This window comes from Vombatus ursinus, unplaced genomic scaffold, assembly GCF_900497805.2.
Source record: "Vombatus ursinus unplaced genomic scaffold, bare-nosed wombat genome assembly UNPS02014792.1, whole genome shotgun sequence".
NCBI classification, from domain to species: Eukaryota; Metazoa; Chordata; class Mammalia; order Diprotodontia; family Vombatidae; genus Vombatus; species Vombatus ursinus.
Genome location: NW_020954570.1, coordinates 329,922 through 348,074, shown reverse-complemented (window position 1 = coordinate 348,074; position 18,153 = coordinate 329,922). Strand labels below are relative to the sequence as shown.

The 18,153-nt window shown below is 36.6% G+C and overlaps 1 protein-coding gene across 1 annotated transcript in view; it reads left to right on the top strand.

The window, feature by feature from the left end:
- The window catches only part of LOC114048285 (solute carrier organic anion transporter family member 4C1-like), a gene marked incomplete at its 3' end in the record, with an annotated part of 141,591 nt that overhangs the window by 91,032 nt on the left and 32,406 nt on the right, over positions 1-18,153 (top strand). The window contains exon 10 of the mRNA XM_027869184.1: positions 7,696-7,849. Coding sequence (XP_027724985.1) covers positions 7,696-7,849 — 154 coding nt within the window. The remainder of the gene's footprint in view (positions 1-7,695; positions 7,850-18,153) is intronic.

Sequence of the window (18,153 nt, the reverse complement as noted above, 5' to 3'; positions counted from 1 at the left end):
TCTCATTTTATCCTCACAGCAACTCTGGGAGATAGGTGCTATTATTATCCCCATTTTATAGATGGGGAAACTGAAGCTGAGTAACTGAAATTAAGTGACTTTCTCAAGATCCTATAGCTAATAAGTGTCTGAGTCCATATTTGAACTCAAGACTTCAAGCCTGACTCTACGTTCAGTGCTCTATCCATTGTACCACCCATCTGCCTCAACTCTCATAATGTACACCTTTATTCCATCTTATTTGTATACAAGATTTTTTGATTTTTGATCTCACCAGCACTTATAGTCTACTTCAATGATCAAAAATTCTTCGCACTCTTTCTAAACTAATTCATCATTCTCATCGTAACTACCAGTCCCTCCAAGATTCAGTGCTCTTCCAGACCATAGCCCCCTGCCCTGGCCTTTCCTTCCTTCTCAAACTTGGCTCAAGTTATCTGGTTTCACAGTTATAGCCTGTCCTGTTGAATTCATTAACCTACTGGTTATACCTTGCTAAAATCCATTACTTGGTGACTACTATCATCCCTTTTCTCCACCCTGTTCACCTGTGCTGGAGGAAATCACACAATTGGGCCAACTAGGCCTTCTACAATTGGAAGTTCTCTAGTCTCATTACTGCAAGCAGACCTTTTATTCTTCCCTGATTTACCTTCTATTGTAGTTCCCTTAGCAACTGTTTAGAAACTTCTCTCAAGTATCCTACAGTATCCCATCTTACCCCCTCAGCAGAGGACCTTTCCTCTTATTTAACTATGGAAATAGAACATTTATCCTGAGTTCCTTCTTTTCCCTTTTGTATACCTCAAAACCTTTTTATACCTTCCTTCACCCCATTTGTTGAGGAAGGTGTGACCCTTCTGCTCTCAAAGGCTAGTGTTTCTACTTATTTCCTTGAACTCATCCCTTCTCATCTCTTCCAGGAGATTGTATAACAAAGTACTATGTAGAATGCTTATCATATTTGCAAATGACAGAAACCTGAGAGGAATAGCTGACTACTGTAAAGCAAGCTGAAATGTTATCATTAATTAATTATCCCATAATAATATAAAATTTGGATTTCCTAAAGCCCACCAACAAGAAATTTATTTGTGGGGCAGCTAGGTGGTGCAGTGGATAGAGCTCTGGCCTTGGAGTCAGGAGGATCTGAGTTCAAATGTGAGCCCAGACACTTACTGACACTTATTAGCTGTGTGACCCTGGGCAATTCACTTAACCCTGATTGCTTTACCAAAAAAGGAAAAAAAAAAGAAATTTATTTGAAGGTGTACATTCACTGCCTTCTCCAAAGGCTATAGTATTTATACTTTCTGTAGAACATTCACATACAAGCTTAGAATATTCTCCCTTGCACTGTTCAGAATTCTTGATATTCTAAAATTTTAGGTCAAAGATAATAAGTTAAAATTTATACCTTTTAGAGGATAAATTCAAATGTAGGGATATATATATGTGTGTATATATATATACACACAGACATATATATATATATGTATTTTTATATATATATATATATATATAAACCTTATATTTTGGTTCCAATAATAACCTTACAAGTACAAGATGAAGAAGCTCTTACTAGATAGTAATGTCTTTGGAAAAAAAAAACCTGTGAGTTTTAGTTGAATGATTATAGCAGTGAAGAAAGTCAATACGATCATTGCTTGCATTTAAAAAGCCATAGAAACCAGGGATATGAGATGACAGTCCTGATGTACTCTGCCCTGGTCACACCACATGTAAGATATTGTATTTATTCACAGGGCTGTATTTTAGAAAAGCCAGTGATAAACTGGAGAGCCTCTAGAGCAGATAGTCAGTCAATATGCATTTTATTAAGCACCTGTTATGTTCTGGCACTGTGCTAAGTGATTGGGCGTACAAAGAAAGGCAAAAAACAGTTCCTACTTTCAAGGAGCATGGACTCTAATGTATGATGGGGGAGACAACATGCAAACAACCATGTGTAAATAAGATATATACAAGACAAATTGGAGATAACAGAGTGGAGGTACTAGCATTAAGGAGAAATCAGGAAAGGGTTATCATAGAAGATGGAATTTTACCTTGAACTTGAGGGAAGCAAGAGCATCCAGGAAGTAGATATGAAGAGGGAGAGCATTTTAGACATAGGGAACAGTTAGTGAAAATTCTCAGAGTCTAGATATAGACTGTCTTGTGTGAGAAACAGCAAGAATGCCTGTGTCGCTGGATCACAGGGCATAGGGGAGCAGGAAGTAAAGGTATAAGAAGACTGACTAGGTTAGAGAGGGTGAGATTATGAAAGACTTTGAATTCCAAACAGAGTCTTTATATATTTGCTCTTAGAGGTGTTAGGGAGCCGCTGATATTTATTGAAGAGGGGGAAGTAATACAGTCTGACCTGTGCTTTAGAAAGATTAATTTGACAGCCAAATGGAGGATGAACTTGAATGGGGAGACTTGAGGCAAGGAGGCAAACAAGAAGTTTGGGCATTAGCCCAAGCATGAGGGGATGGAACGAAGTGGGGACAGACTTGAAGCAGAGAGATCAACCATAAAAGCTACTGCAGTAGTCCAGTCATGAGGTGATGAAGGCCTGCACCAGAGTGGTGGCAGTGTCAGAGGAGAGAAGTGGAGTAGATGAGTGATATTACCAATGTAAAATTGACAGGACATGGCAAAAGACTAGATATTGGGAGGGAGGGTGGTGGTAAGAGAATGAAAGTAGAGGATGATACCTCTGTTCTGAATTTAAATGATTGGGAAGATGGTGGAACCATTGACAGTAATAGGAAAGTTAGGAAGAGGGGAGGGTTTGAGAGGAAAGATGATGAGTTCAATTTTATACATGTTGATTTTAAGATGTCAACAGGACAGCCAGTTTGAGATGTCTAATAGGTGATTGGAGATGAAAACCTGGAGGTTAGGAGAGAAATTAGAGCTGGCTGAGTAGATCTGAAAATCAGCTTAGAAATTATCACTGAAACCATGGCAGCTGATGAGATCACCAAGTGAAATATATAGAGAAAGAAGAGAAAAGGGCCCAGGACACAGCCCCTGAGCGGGGGATACCCACGGTTAGTGGAAGGACATAACTTGGATGAATATCTAGCAAAGAAAATAGAAGAAGATCTATGAGATAGATAGGAAGGAAATCAGGATAGAGTAGTGTTATGGAAACCTAGAGATAAGAGGGTTTCAAAGAGAAGAGGGTATAGTGCCAAAAAAAGCTACAAAAAAAGGTCAAGGATAAGGATTGAAAAAAGACCATTAGATTTGAGCAAGGATTATTAATCTTTTTTGTGTTTCATGGACTCTGTTGACAGTTGGGTAAGACCTATGGTCATTGAAGAATAATTTTTTTGAAATTCATAATAAAAAATTGTAATCAAATTTAAAATTCATAATCAGAATTCATAATCAAAGGAAATGCTGAATCACAGTTAAAAGTTAGTGAAAATAAAGATATAATTTTTTCCCCACTGGACCCTCTGAAGTCTCTTGGTCCAGGAGCTCTGGTAAATGGTAAAGGATTTTCATAGTCGTGAGGATTTGTTGAAAAAAATGATGATGTTTAATCTGGAGAAGATAAGATATTGTGGTATATGATAATTGTCTTCAAGCACTTGAAAGAAAAGAAATGAGTAGACTGGTTTTTGGCCTCAGAGGGCAGGACTTCTGTTTCATAGGAACATTGAGTGGAAGTTGTAAAGAAGAAATTTAGCCTTGATTTTAAGAAAAAAAGTCTTAACAATTAGACTTACCCCAAAGTGGAATGGACTGCATTGGGAAGTAATGAGTTCCCCCTGATGGGAAATCTTCAAGTAAAGCTGGACATCTACTTGGTCAGGTATGTAATAGAGGATTTTATTTTTCAGGTACAGGTCAGACTAGGTGATTGCTTTCTTTAGGTGGTTTTCAGGTTTAGACTGAATTGGAAGTCTCTTCTAAGTCTGAAATTCAGTGATTCTGTGCTTCTGTGCTACTTTGGAGAAATGTTAACTTCAAGACACATGAACAAATTGTTCATCAATAATGGGAAATTTGTTCCACCAAATATTTAATGTATATTCAGAAATTTAGTTCTAAGAATTCCTAAGTGTCATTCACACAATACAGTAATGTCCACAAAGGTATGCATACAGAGGGAATTGGATGGAACCAAAGTTTCCATGATAGAGAGGGGATCAGTACACAGATACCCACAGACAGACAGACAGAGAGACAGATACACACACACACACACACTCATACTCACACACACACACCAAAAGAGAATTGGATGCTGCAATAACTGAAAAAAATTGTTTTTTCCAATTAAACAGTTTTCTTTTCTTCACACTTCTCCCTCTCCAACTGAACAGTAAAAAGAAAAAGAAAACCCACCTAAATAATGCATAGTCAAGCAAAACAAATTCCCACCTTGGCTATCATTCTTCATTTTTTAATCCATCACTTGTCTATCAGAAAGTGGATAGCATGTTTCATCTTTAATCCTTTGGAATCATGGTTTATCATTGCATTAATCAGAGTTCTAAAGCTTTCAAATTTATTTTTCTTTATAATATAATTGTCCTTATATAGATTGTTATTTCTAGTTCTTGTAACTTCATTCTGTATCAGTTCATAGTGGTATTCCCAGTTTCTTCTAAAACTGTTCATTATTTCTTAAGACACAGTAATATTCCATTGCATTCATACACCGTAACTTGTTTAGCCGTTCCCCATTAGATGGGCAGTCCTTTAGTTTATGGTTTTTTGCCACCACAAGAAAAGCTTTTAGAAATGTTTTTGTACCTGTGATTCCCTTTCTTATTTCTTTAATCTCTTGGGATATAATCCTAATAGTGATCTAGCTGGGTCAGTAGGTGTACCTAGTTTAGTGACTTTTGGGGCATATTTCCAAATTGCAGCTCCACCAACAGTGCATTAGTGAGTGAGCCTGTTTCTCACAGCCCCTCCAAAATTTGTCATTTTCCTCTTTTGTCAACTTTGCCAATCTGACAAGTGGTGAGATGAAACACCATAGTTGTTCTAATTTGCAATTCTCTATTAGTTATGTGAAGTATTTTAATATCGTTGCTGATAGCTTTGTATTTCTTCATTTGAAGACTGTTATATGCTTTGAATCCATTTATCAATTGAGGAATGGTTATCATTCTTATATATTTGAATCATTTCTTATATATCTTAGCTATGACACTATTATTGGAAAAACATACTGTGAAGATTTTTTTTCCCTAGTTACTTGTTTCTTTTCTAATTTTAACTGCATTGGTTTTGGTTGTACAAAGGCTTTTTAATCTTATATAATCAAAATTGTCTATTTGATCTCTTGTGAACCTCTCCATCTCTTGTTTGGCTGTGAACTCTGTCCCTATCAATATATTAGAAAGATTATACACTATGACCAGATTGGATTTATACCAGAAATGCAGGGTTAGTTCAATACAAGAAAGTCTGAAACTGAATAAGCCACAGTATAACAAATAATTTAAACCACATTTTTATATAAATAGATGTTGAAAAAGGTTTTGAGAAAATCTTTTTGTAAAGGTAATTTCTTTTCTTCTTCCTCTAATTTGCTTGGGATATCACCTTTTATATTTAAGTCGTGTATCCATTTGTTGTTGTTGTTTATGTGTTGTTCTTGTTAAGGTTAAACAAATACTTGTTTCTTGACGGCTTCAATAATAAAAAGGCAAGTTTTACTTGCAGACATTTTAAGGCTACTTAGTACATTCTCTTGGCTCTCATGAGGTTCTAAGGCCTTATCAAAAGATAGAAATATTGCTCTATACCCAATTTCATCCTGACTCCTTTCCAATTTTCTCAGCAGTTTTCGCCAACTAGTGCGTTCTTACCCCAGTAACTGAGGTCTTTGGATTTGTTGAACAGTATGCAACTGTGTCTGTTTGCTTCTTTATGTCATGCATCTAATTTGTTCCATTGATCTACTTGTATTTATTAATTAGTACCAAATCATTTTAACGATTACTACTTTGAAGAATAGTTTGAGATCTGGTACTGCTAGACCTCTTTCCTACTGTTTTTTCCTTGCTTCCCTTGAGATTCTTGATCCTTTATTTTACCACAGGAACTTTATTATTTTTCTAGCCCTATAAAGCGATCCATTAGTATCTTGATTGGCCTGGCACTGAATAAGTAAGTTAGTTTAGGAGTGTTGTCATTTTTTTAATATTGGCCCAACCTACCCATGTGCAATTAATAGTTCTACAAGTATTTAGATCTATATTTATTTGAAACATTTTGTAGTTAGATTCATGCAATCCCTAAATATGACTTGATAGCTATATTACTAAATATTTTGTATGTCCTTTAGTTATTTTTAATAGGATTTCTGTATCTCTCCCTGTTTTTTTTTATATAATCAAAAATTTTCCATTTTACCTTCTGTAGTCCTATTTCCTGATTGGTCATGAACTTTTCCCTAATTCATAGATATGACTGATTATTTCTTCCTTACACTTCTAATTTGTTTATGATGTCACCTTTTATGTCCAAGTCATGTACTCATTTGAAGCTTGTTTTAAGATACCTAGAGAGCTGATGGGTTATACCTAGTTTATGCCAGACTACTTTGTAGTTTTTCCAATAGTATTTATTGAATGGTAAGTTCTTGCTCCAATACATGGTATTTGGAGAATAGAAAATATCTGGGAATAGGAAACACGAAGCTATTGTACTTGTTTGTTTCCATATATTCTGTATATTGTGTACCTAATTTGTTCCACTGATCAACCTACCTATTTCTTACCCAGAACAAAATTGTTTTGAAGATTATAACTTTGTAGGATAGTTTCAGATTTGGTATTACAAAGCCCCTTTCCTTCCTATTTTTTTCATTATTTTTGTTTAGATTCTTGACCTTTCATTCCTCCAAATGAACTCTGTTATTTTAATAAAGTAATTCCTGACAAACTGGCATTTTTGATCTTCTTAAACCATAGTACCTGGACTCTCATTTCTGAATCTTTGTAATGACTGTCCACTCTGCCTAGAATACTTTCTACCTCTTGAAATCTCTCATTTCTAAGACTCTTTTCCCCTGTCCTACATACGTACCCAATTGCTAATAACTACCCCCTCAAAGTTACCTTTTATCTATTTTGTATATTCCTAAATAACATACATGTCATCACTTCCATTAGAATATAAGTTCCTTCGATTCAAGGGATATTTCCCTTTTGTCTTTCCATCCCTATTATCTAGCACAGTGCCTGGCACATAGCAGATGCTTAGCAAATTCTTCTTGATTGAATGATTGATCATTAATTTAATTAGAGAATGTTAGATCTAAAATCAGAAGTTACCTAAGAGACTGTCTAATCCAATCTCTTACTAAAGAAACTGAAGTACAGAGAAGTTAAATGGCTTTGTCAAAGTTATATAGGTAATTATCAGAGATAAAATTTGAATTCAGGTCCTCTAACTCCAGAGCCAGTGCCTTTACTCTACCATATGCTACAGCCTGATTATGCAACCCTTTTTATTAATTAAAATATTCTATGTATCCAATAAATAAAATGCAAACAAATCTTTTTTTCTTTAGAGTAATGTCAAGCTTATTAATAGAAATCCTTACAGTAAAAGCATGACTGTTCTGTAGTGATCTCATTTTTAGATGGACACCTACATTTTAAAGTGACCATTAACTTATAAAACAGAGATTCAATTTGTTTCTTACAGAGCAGAAAGCATAGGAAACATCACAGCCCCTTGTAATTTGAAGTGTAATTGCTCTCGCTCATTTTATTATCCTGTCTGTGGAAGAGACAGTCTCCAGTATTTCTCTCCCTGCATTGCAGGTTGTACGTCTTCAAATACAATAGAACATCAAAAGGTAATTCATTTTTAAAATATTTCTTCAGCATCAGTGAGGAACCTATCTTTTCAGGATATTTCTAGAGCTCAAGATCTACCCAATTTATGTAGAAATCTATTTTGATTAGTTTTTTTTAATTTACCTTTCTTCTTTTTAGAAGCATACCTTTGTTGTTAGGTAATATTGCCAAAGCCATATTATAGAGCATCAAGTTGAGAGTAGTAATGCAAGAGAGTAGGTTTTCAAAATGGGATTATTCTCCTCTGACCAGGTTTTCTACATTTTAGCCTACGAAAATGAACAGCAATTAGTCAGTCTTATAAGTATTTACTATGTACCAGGCACTGTGCTAAGCACCGAGAATATAAAGAAAGCCAGAAGACAGTCCCTGTTCTGAAGGAGTTCACAGTTTAATAAGGGAGACAGCATGCAAACAACTACAAGATATATATTGGATAAATTGGAGATAATCAATAGAGGGATACTAGATAACTAGCATTAAGTGGCTTCATATAGAAGGTGAGATTTTAGCTGAAACTTGAAGGAAGCCAGGGAAGCCAAAAGGTGGAGATTATGAGAGAGAGCATTACAGGCCTAGGTGAGAAGTTCATGTTCGATCCTATAGGTAATAGGGAGCCATTGGATTTTACTGGGTGTGTGCATGTGTGTGTGTGTGTGTGTGTGTTTGTGTGTGTGTAAGAGGGCCGATATGGTCAGATCTATACTTAGGAAAATCACTTTGACAGCTGAATGGAGGACAGATTGGAATTGGGACAGATTTGAGGCAGGGAGATCAATTAGAAGGTCATTGCAATCAACTAGTTAAACATCATAATGGCCTGTAACATGTTAGTAACTGTGTGAGTTGAGATAAAGGGATAATATGAGACATGTAAAGGAAGAGATAACAAAACTTGACAACAAATTGAATATATGGTGTGATTCCCTATGTCTCTGAGATATGATGCAGTCTCCACAGCCTCACATTTAAAGTCTCTTTGGAACCACTGAAAATTTTAAGCAGGGAAGTGACAATATCAAACATCTGCCTTAGATTATTTTGGCAACTGAGTGGAGAATGGTTTGGAGATGGGAGAGTCTGAAGGAAGGAGTTCATGTAGAAGACAGTTATAGTAGCTCAGGCAAGATATAAGGGCTTGAACTTGAGTATTGGCTATATGGTTAGAAAATAAAAGGAATAGTTGCAAGGGATCTTGTGGAAGCAGAACTGACAAGTCCAGATAAATGATAACATGTAGGGAGTAAAGCAGAACAGAAAGTCAAGGGTTATTCTGAGCTTGCTAAGGTAGAGTGACTTGAAAGTTAGTGGTGCTCTCAATAGAAATAAAGACATTTGGAGGAAACGTTAGTTGAAGAGACTGTGAATAGGGCATGGGAATGAATTCCATTTGGGAAATGTTGGGTTTGAAATATCTATAGTACATCCAAATAGAGATATCTCAGCAGACAATTGTTAATGTGGATCTAGAGTTAGGAGAGAACTAAAGAGTGTATATATAGGACTGGGAGTAATCTGCACTGAAATGATTGAACTCATGGAAACTGATGAGATCATTGAGAGACTATAAAGAAGAGAGGTGAAGGGAGAAAGAAAGGAAAGGACAGGCCAGGACAGAAGAGGGTCCGGGATAGAGACTTGGAGAAGAACCAGGTTGTGGTGCACAACATGGCACAGCATTGACACCTGTGATTGCTCCCCCGCCTCAGTACACACTCCATCTTTATTTGCCTCCCTCTCTAATCTTGACCCTGTAGTTAGTCAGTTCTCCTTTACATTGTCCTTTGTTCTCAACCCCTTATCCTGTTGCCATTCACCACTGATCAGACTTCACCCCTGAATTCTTCCCAGCGTCTGCCTTCTCTGACCTGACTCATACAGCTGCACACAACTGTACTGGCTAGATAGATGTGTTACAGATTCATGTGATCTAACTTCAACTGGGCCCTTACTGTTGCAAGGGAATCCTTTTGTTGTTCTCTAATTGATTCCCTCTCAAACCACACAGAAACTATTCAGAATGTTTTCATTTCTTCCCAAGTCTCTCACAATCCTCTTCTCTCACCTTACTCAGCTGAGGACCTCAGCTCTTACTTTACTGATAAAAATTGAGTCCATTTGGATTTCTAGTTATCCTGTTCTCTTCATTTCAAAACATCTCGTCATCTCCCATTCTCTCTTTCTTTCCCTCACACTGACAGAGGTTGCTTTTCCCCTTGCCAAATATAAATCTTCTGTTTGTACCCTTGATCCCACTGTTTCCTGTGTTCTCCAGTAATTGCAGTTTTAATTCATTCTTTCATTCTCTTTTTTTCTGTTTTTTTCTTTCTGTCTATATGTCTCACTGTCTCTGTCTCCCTCTCCCCTTCCCTACTTACTTTAAACATACCCACGTCTCCCCATCCTTAAAAAAAAAAACCCCTTCATTAGATCCTCCCATCCTTTAAGCTGTCATATTATATCTTTCCTCCCTTTCTCAAGCCAAAACTCCTTGAAAAATCTGCCTGTACTTGCTGTCTTTTCTTCATCTCTTCCCAGTTACTTCTCAATTCTTTGCAGTATAGCTTCAACCCTTATTACTCAATTGAAACTGTTTTCTCCAAAGTTACCAATAACCCCTTAACTGCCAAATCTGATGGTCTTTTTCCCCCAAAACTTGTCCTTATTATTTGTTGCTTTTAACACTATTGGCTATTCTCTTCTCTTTAGGCTTTTGCAACGTTACATTCATCTGATTCTCCTCCTACTTATCTAATCAGGGTTTTGTTTTTTTTCTAGCCTCCCTTCTCTTTTTTCTTTTTAGTATTTGTTGACCTTATCGGCTCCCATGAGTCTAATTATAATCTCTGTTCCAGTTATCAAAAATCTATATATCCAGCCCCGGTCTCTCCTCTGAGCTTTGGTCCTTCATCATCAATTGCCAGTGGAATATCAAGCTGGATTTTCCATAGACATCTCAAACTGAACATGTCCAAAACAGAAATTATCTTGCCTGCCTTTCTACCTCCTCGCACCCCCACTTGTCTTTTCAAACTTCCCTATTTCTGTCAAGGAGCCACGATTCTTGTAAGTCTGCTAGGTTCATAACCCCAGTGTTAGTCTTTGATTCTTCATTCTTATTCACCCCTCACATCTAAGAAGTTGCCAAATTGACATTTCTACCTCCACATCTCTATTATATGACCCCTTCTCCCACAACTACTACCTTAGTTAGTTCAGGTCCTCATAAACTCTTACCTAGATTATTTCAAACATCCTAATTATTCTCTCTGTCTCAACTCACCCCCTATTCTAGCCCATCCTCCATAGTGCTGCCAAAATAGTTTTCCTTAGGCAAAATCTGACCATCTTACTTCCCGTTCAATTTATTAGCTCCCTATTAACTCCACGGTAAAATATAAATCCCTCTGTTTAGCTTTTAAGACCATTCACAATCTTTCCCCAACCTATTTTGATAGGCCAATTTTGCATTACTCTTCCTCTCACACACTTCAAATTATTCCAAACTCATCTCTCTGTTTCTCATACATTATATTTTATTGCCTATCTCCATGCTTTTGAAAAGTTATTCCTTATTCCTGAAATATTCTCACTCTTCACCCCCACTTTATAGAATTTCTCTCTTCCTTCAAAACATAACAAGCATCAAGTTCTACATGAGCCCTTTCTTGATCTTCCCCCAACTACTACTGCCTTGCCTCTCAAACTGCATTGTAGTCTACTACCTCATATTTCTAACTTTTAATAATTATTCTGTATGTACTCATGTATTTGTTGGCTCCCCCATTAGAAAGTAATATCCTTATAGGATATTAGAGGTTATTGATCCCAACCCTTTAGTGTCTGAGGTAGGATTTGAACTCAGGTCTTTCTGACTCCAAGCCCAGTGTTCTATACATGTGCCATCTAGCTGTCTCTTTTTGAGTAGGGATTATTTCATTTATTAAATTTGTATTTCTAGTACTTAGCACAGTGCCTGACATATAGTAGTTCTTAATAAATACTTGTCAATTGATGGACTAATTGATTCAGCAAAGAGGATTGATGACGATAAGACCATGAGAGAACATTGTCCCAAAAACCAAGATCTGCAAGCATATCTACCAGTGGTTGACACTACTAGTTATTGTGGAGATCAGATAGGGAGAGGACTGAGAAACGGCAGTTAAGAAATCTTTGGCAACCTTGGAGAGAGCAACTTTAGTGTAATGCTGGAGTTGCAGACCAAATTGCAAAGAGTTATGGATCATAGAATCTCAGACTTGAAAAGAATCTCCACGTCAATTTGGTTCAACCCTTATATGAACAGAAATTCCCCCTGAACACTGAACAAGTAATTCTCTAGCCTTTTCATGAAGACCTCCATTACTCCTCAAGACAACCTCTTCTAGTTTTGAATAACTCTAATTTGCCTTTCTGCAACTTCTACTCATTGCTCCTAGTTCTTTTCTCTAGGGTCAAGCAAGTATTTCTTCTGTTTTATAAACTTTTTGATGTTCATAACACAGTGCCCTCCCTAAAAAACAACACCCAGAATTAAAGATAGTACTCCACATGTTGTCTGTCCTGGTATAGTGGCACTATCATATCCATTATCCTAGACACTGTTACCCTTCTTAATGCAACTTAAAAATTTCACTACTGTTTTTTTTATTCTCATATCACTTACTTTACTCCCTGGTCATCTCCTCTCTAGACACCTTGCTGCTCAGACCACAGACCATGCCCTGGAAGGCTTAACTCTCTTATTTCTAGAACTGCCACCCGGGGCCTCACTATACTGATAACCACTATGTTAAGAAGGTCTGCTCCAGCAAGGCCTAATTTTTATTTCCTGGCCATCTCTTGAATATCCTCCATGCTACACCTCCTGCCCCCTCCCTTTAATTTTCATAACTATGCTATCTCCTACCTTTGTTCCTCATTCTGTTACCACTCATGCTTTGACAAACCCCAACACTGGATTATGCCCGCCATCTGCATTTGCTTCCATTCACTTCCTATTAAACAGAGCTACAAGAAGTCACACCATCTTGTTGACTTGGTCCACTACAAAGTTGCATGATCTAATCTCAACTGGGCTGTAGTACTGTATCAAAGCAATCCCTTTCTTCCTCTCAAATGGATATTTCCATCCCATTTTCCACAGTGGCTGTTTCAGCTTCTTCTCACACTTCTGATAGCACATCCTTCCTCTCTCACATGAGGACTTGACTTTATACTTTACTGAGAAAATTGAGACCATTTACTGTGAGCTCTTCTTCTCTTCAATATCATTATCTCCTTATTAGAAGGAACTCTTGTCTTCATTAGAGGCAACCCTTCTACTTATACCTTTAAACCCATCCCCTCCCCTCTTCTCTGTCATCTTGCTACCACTTTGATCACACCTCTCTCTCATATTGTCTTTTCCTACCTATTGATTCTTCCACTTAATGTCTACAAATACAGCCGTGTTTCTAAATTTTTAAAAAACTCTTACTGCATCCTTCCTTTTTCAAGCAAACTCACTGAAAAAGCTGTCTATACCCATTGCCTTCATGTCCTTTACTCCTTACTTTCTTCTAAATCCTCTAATACCTGACTTCTGGTCTTACTATTCAACTAAAATTGTTTCTCCAGTGTTATGCATGATTTTCTAATTTCTAATCTAATGATCTTTTTTTCAGTTCTTATCCTTCCTGGCCTGTCTACATCATTTGATACTGTTGACCACCTTCTTATGCTAGATCAGAAGTTCTAAATCTTTTTTTTGTATCGTGGTTCGCTTTGATCGACTGATGAGTCAGACCTAGTGAAGCAAATGGACCCCTTCTGAGAATGTTTTTGAATACATAAAATACATCCCTATATTCTTTCATGGGATTTCATCAGCCCCCTTGGATTTATTATCATATCTTTGTAGTTGACTCTGAGAACTATTATTTCTAGCCTTAGTATCCCTTGTGAGCTCTAGTCCTACATTACCAATTGACTATTGGATAGATGACACTAGATGTCCCATAGACATCTAAAATTCAACTTGCTTAAATCTGAAAATTGATCTTTCCCCCTAAACCTACCCATCTTCCAAACTTTCCTTTGTCAGGGATTTCACAATCTTTACATTCACCCAGCTTCAAAATCTTTGTGCCATCTTCAACTTCTTATTCTTTACTTACCCCACATAGCCAAGTAGTCAGTCAGTAGACATTTATGAAGTGCCTACTGTGTGCCAGACCTGTGCTGAGCACTGAATATACAAATATGAAAAAGAAAGATAGTATTCAGGGTGCTCCCAATCTAATGAGAGAAGAAAACATGCAAAAGGAAGTTGAAAAGAGCGTGATGAAGAAGATCAGAAGAGTGTAGCTGGATTGGAAATGAAGAAAAAAAAACCGTCCCAGGAAGACACCTTAAATGGAGGTTCTAGAGGGGCTCATCCCTCCACCATCCAGTCAGGAGTAGAGGATATTGAGGAGGTGAGAATACCACATCTGAGGCCATCTTGCAGGGTGATGAGGTTCTTAGGGTCAGGCATAAGGGAAGGACAGTCTCAAGGAATACAGCAAGGTGGGAAATGACGAGTTTACCAATTCATTTTTATCTCTATGGCTCTTACTACCTACCTCTTCTCTCCACTCACCCAGCAATTGCTTCAGACTTAATGCATATGATTTCCTCTATGGTCCATCCAAGTTGGATTTCTTGCTATTCCTCATATAAGACATATAATCTGTCTCAGTGCATTTGCACATATTTTTCTTCATTACTACAATGTTTTCCTTTCTTACCCTCACCATCTGGAATCTATGCTCTCCTTAAAGATTTAGCTCAAGCACCACCTTCTATTTGAGATATTTCTTTATCTCTTGACTATTAAGACCTTTGTCTCCCCAAACTCCCATCTAGGTTTTCTTGCTTCTTCTTTGTGTGCATTTTACATATACTTATATATGTGTATGAATCCTTCCCCATTAGAATATAAGCTCCTAGAGGGTAGGGACTATTTGCATTTTATCTTTATATGCCTAGCACCTAGCACATATGTAGTGCTTGGCAAATAGTATGTATTAAATAAATGCTTGTTGATGGATTGATAATTACACTTCTTTGTTATCCTGCCACTTATACTTCAAGAATTTCCTGAGGCCCTGAGAGGTTAAGTGATTTGCCCAGACACAGAGCCAGTATATGCCAGAGGCTGGAACTTGAACCCAGATCTCCCTGACTCTGAGAATAGGTCCTTATCCACTATATACTATATCCACTATACACCAGAGTGCCTCTTACAAGTAATCAAAATAGTCTATTTTATCTTTTGTGATTTCTGTCCTTGTGTCATTATCAGTTTTCTCCTACATCTGAAAAGCACCTTTCATTCACCTATCACTTTTTCATTTAATTGCTTATCCATTTGGAGTTTATTCTGTGGTATAGATGCTAGACTAATACTATTTTCTATTAAACTAATTCCAGCTTTCCCCAGTACTTCTTATTGATAGGGAATCCTTCCCATGATGTTTTGTGTTCTTGGATTTAGTTAAGTACTGTGTTTTATTTCTTTTGGGCTTTGGTTATCTAATCTGTTCGACTCACGTATGTTTCTATTGATATACCCAATACCAAATATTGATACACCCAGTACCAAATAGATTTAATTACTGCTTTATGATATACTCTGAAATGGCTACCTTCATTTCTACATCTTTTTTTCATTATTTCTAGCTAGGCCTTTTGTGCCTCCAAATGAATTGTTACTACTTTTTCTAGTTAAATAATTTCATTATGTGATTGCTACAACACTAAATATGTAAATTAATTTAAATAGTCACCATAAACAATCACTATCTCTCAAATTACTTGTCATCTTTCATTTTTGTAAAAAGCATTTTGTATTTGTATGTAAGTATAAGGATTGGATTAAATCATCATACCCCATTTTAGCCTTGATACCTCAACTAGATGAGAACATGTCTCACTCACTCAATCACTCATAGGCCTTGGACTAATACTAAAGGGTCGTTGAACTAGAATGATGTTATATATAAAAGTCATGTTCCAACAGGCTGAGGAAATTTGGCTGCATCCCCAAGTATTGTCTCTAAAATGGTCAAACTTGTTGAGAAAGAATTAATTCCAGAAATTGGAGTGTGAAATTCTAGCTGGGAGGCTCCTCTCTAGGAGAAAAGACAGACTTTGACTTTGGTCTTGGCTGGGTCTCCTTACCCCCTTTGGTTGGAGGAGGACCTTGCCAGCTTCAAAGGTCCAGAGTATTTGGACTTTTCATTTTACCATCAGTGTCTTAATGATGTCCCAGGATCAGCTAGAAGTAGTATTTGTGTTTGTATCAAGTGCCAAGGATATATGGTACATATTCACCATGCTTAAGGAGAACTTCTTGAACACCCCACAAATGAGAGAAAAGGACTCCCAGCTACCAGGAACTATTGAGATAACCCTTTGCCACATATGCCCACTTTCCCCTAGGCTCTGAAATACAGAATTTTTCTTTAGCACTTTCTAAAGGTAATGCTAAGTGCTTGAGATACAAATGCAAGCAAATGAGATAGTATTGTCTTCAGGGAGCTTTCATTTTAATGATCAAGATAGCACATAAAAGGGAGCTGAAAAAGAGTAGAATGAGGGGACTTAAATGATGTGGCGATTTGGTGTGGGCTGGGAAGTAGTGGAAGACCTAGTTCCAGCTAGATAAGATGAAAGCTCACCTACCAAAAGCCTACATCTCTAGAGTAGAGTCCTGGGTTCCAGAGTATGTGTGTGTGTGGAGGGAAGGAAAGAGGGGAAGCCAGGATGGGGTTTATGACCAGAATGTACAAAGCATGGTAAAGAGATGGTCAAGATCTGTAGTTTTGGAACTCAGTGGCTACATTTCTGGGTTTATTAAACTTGAGATTCCTCACTACCAATATCACATAGATCCTGTTGATTTTTAATTCCAATATGTCTGAGAAGTTTTCTTATATTATTTTCTAAAATTTAATCTTTTTCTGATGTTTTCCAAGAGAACAGTAATTCTGCAATTATATGACAATATTTGATCTTCAAGGTCAAGTTCTTTGGCTTATAGAGAGGGAGGGAAGGAGATAGGGAGGAAAGGGGGGGAGAGAGAGAGAGAGGAGAGAAGATATTATAGTTTAAGGGTAAGAGTAGAAACATTTTTAAAATAAGTTTTTTATTGATATCTTGTTTCTTATATCATTGTTATTATCCCAAGTGTTACTTCCCCTTCCTGAAAGCCATACTATATAACAAATAGTATTTTTTAGTGAGGAACAAAAAGCAACACAACTAATCAATACATAGAAAAAAATCCTGAAGACATGTGCAATGTGTAATATTTATGGACCCCCTACTTCCACAAAGGATTGAGTTGAGGAGTATCCTTTAATATCCCTTCCTTTGATTTCTGCTTGATCTTTATACTTTTGTTACATTTACTTTGGATTTTTGGAGTGTAGTTGTTCTTTCAACTTGCATTGTTGTAGTTACTGTATATATTGTTTTCTTACCTCTGCTTCTTTATGTACCAGTTTATAAAGATTTTTCCATGCTTCTCTGTAGTCATCACATGCATCATTTCTTACAGCACAGTAATGTTCTATTATATTTATGTACCACCGTTTTTTTTTTTACTATTCCCCATTTGATGGGCATTTACTTTGTTTTAGTTCTTAGCTCTCACAAAAAGTGCTTCTATAAATAATTTGGAGTATGTGAGGATTTTTTTTCTTATTGATGACTTGCTTGGGGTTTAAGCCCAGTAATGGAGTCTCTGGTTCAAAGGGTATGAACAGTTTAGTTGCTTTATTTGCATAATTCCATATTGCCTTCCAAATGCCTTATATCATTTTATAGATCCACCAATAGTGTATTAGTATGCCTATTATTTCACAATGACTCAAACATCGACTGTTTCCATTTTTGGTCATTTTTGTCAATTTGCAGAGTATGAGATAAAACCTCAGAGCTGTTTTGATTTCCATTTCTCATATTATTAGTGATTTGGAGCATTTGTGTGGTTGTGAATACCTTGTGATTCTTTTGAGAATTGTTTGTTTAAATTCTTTGACCCTTTATCTACTGAGGAATGGCTATTAGTCATATATATATTTTTAGTATTATATATATATACACATATATATTTGTACACACATATATACATATATATAAAGATATATAAATTGTTTATGTATCTTGGATGCCAAACCTTAATTAGAGAAATATGATTTAAAAAAATTTCCTATTCAATCACTTTCCTTCTTATTCTAGGTTCATCAGTTCTTTCTGTGTAGAAGCTTTT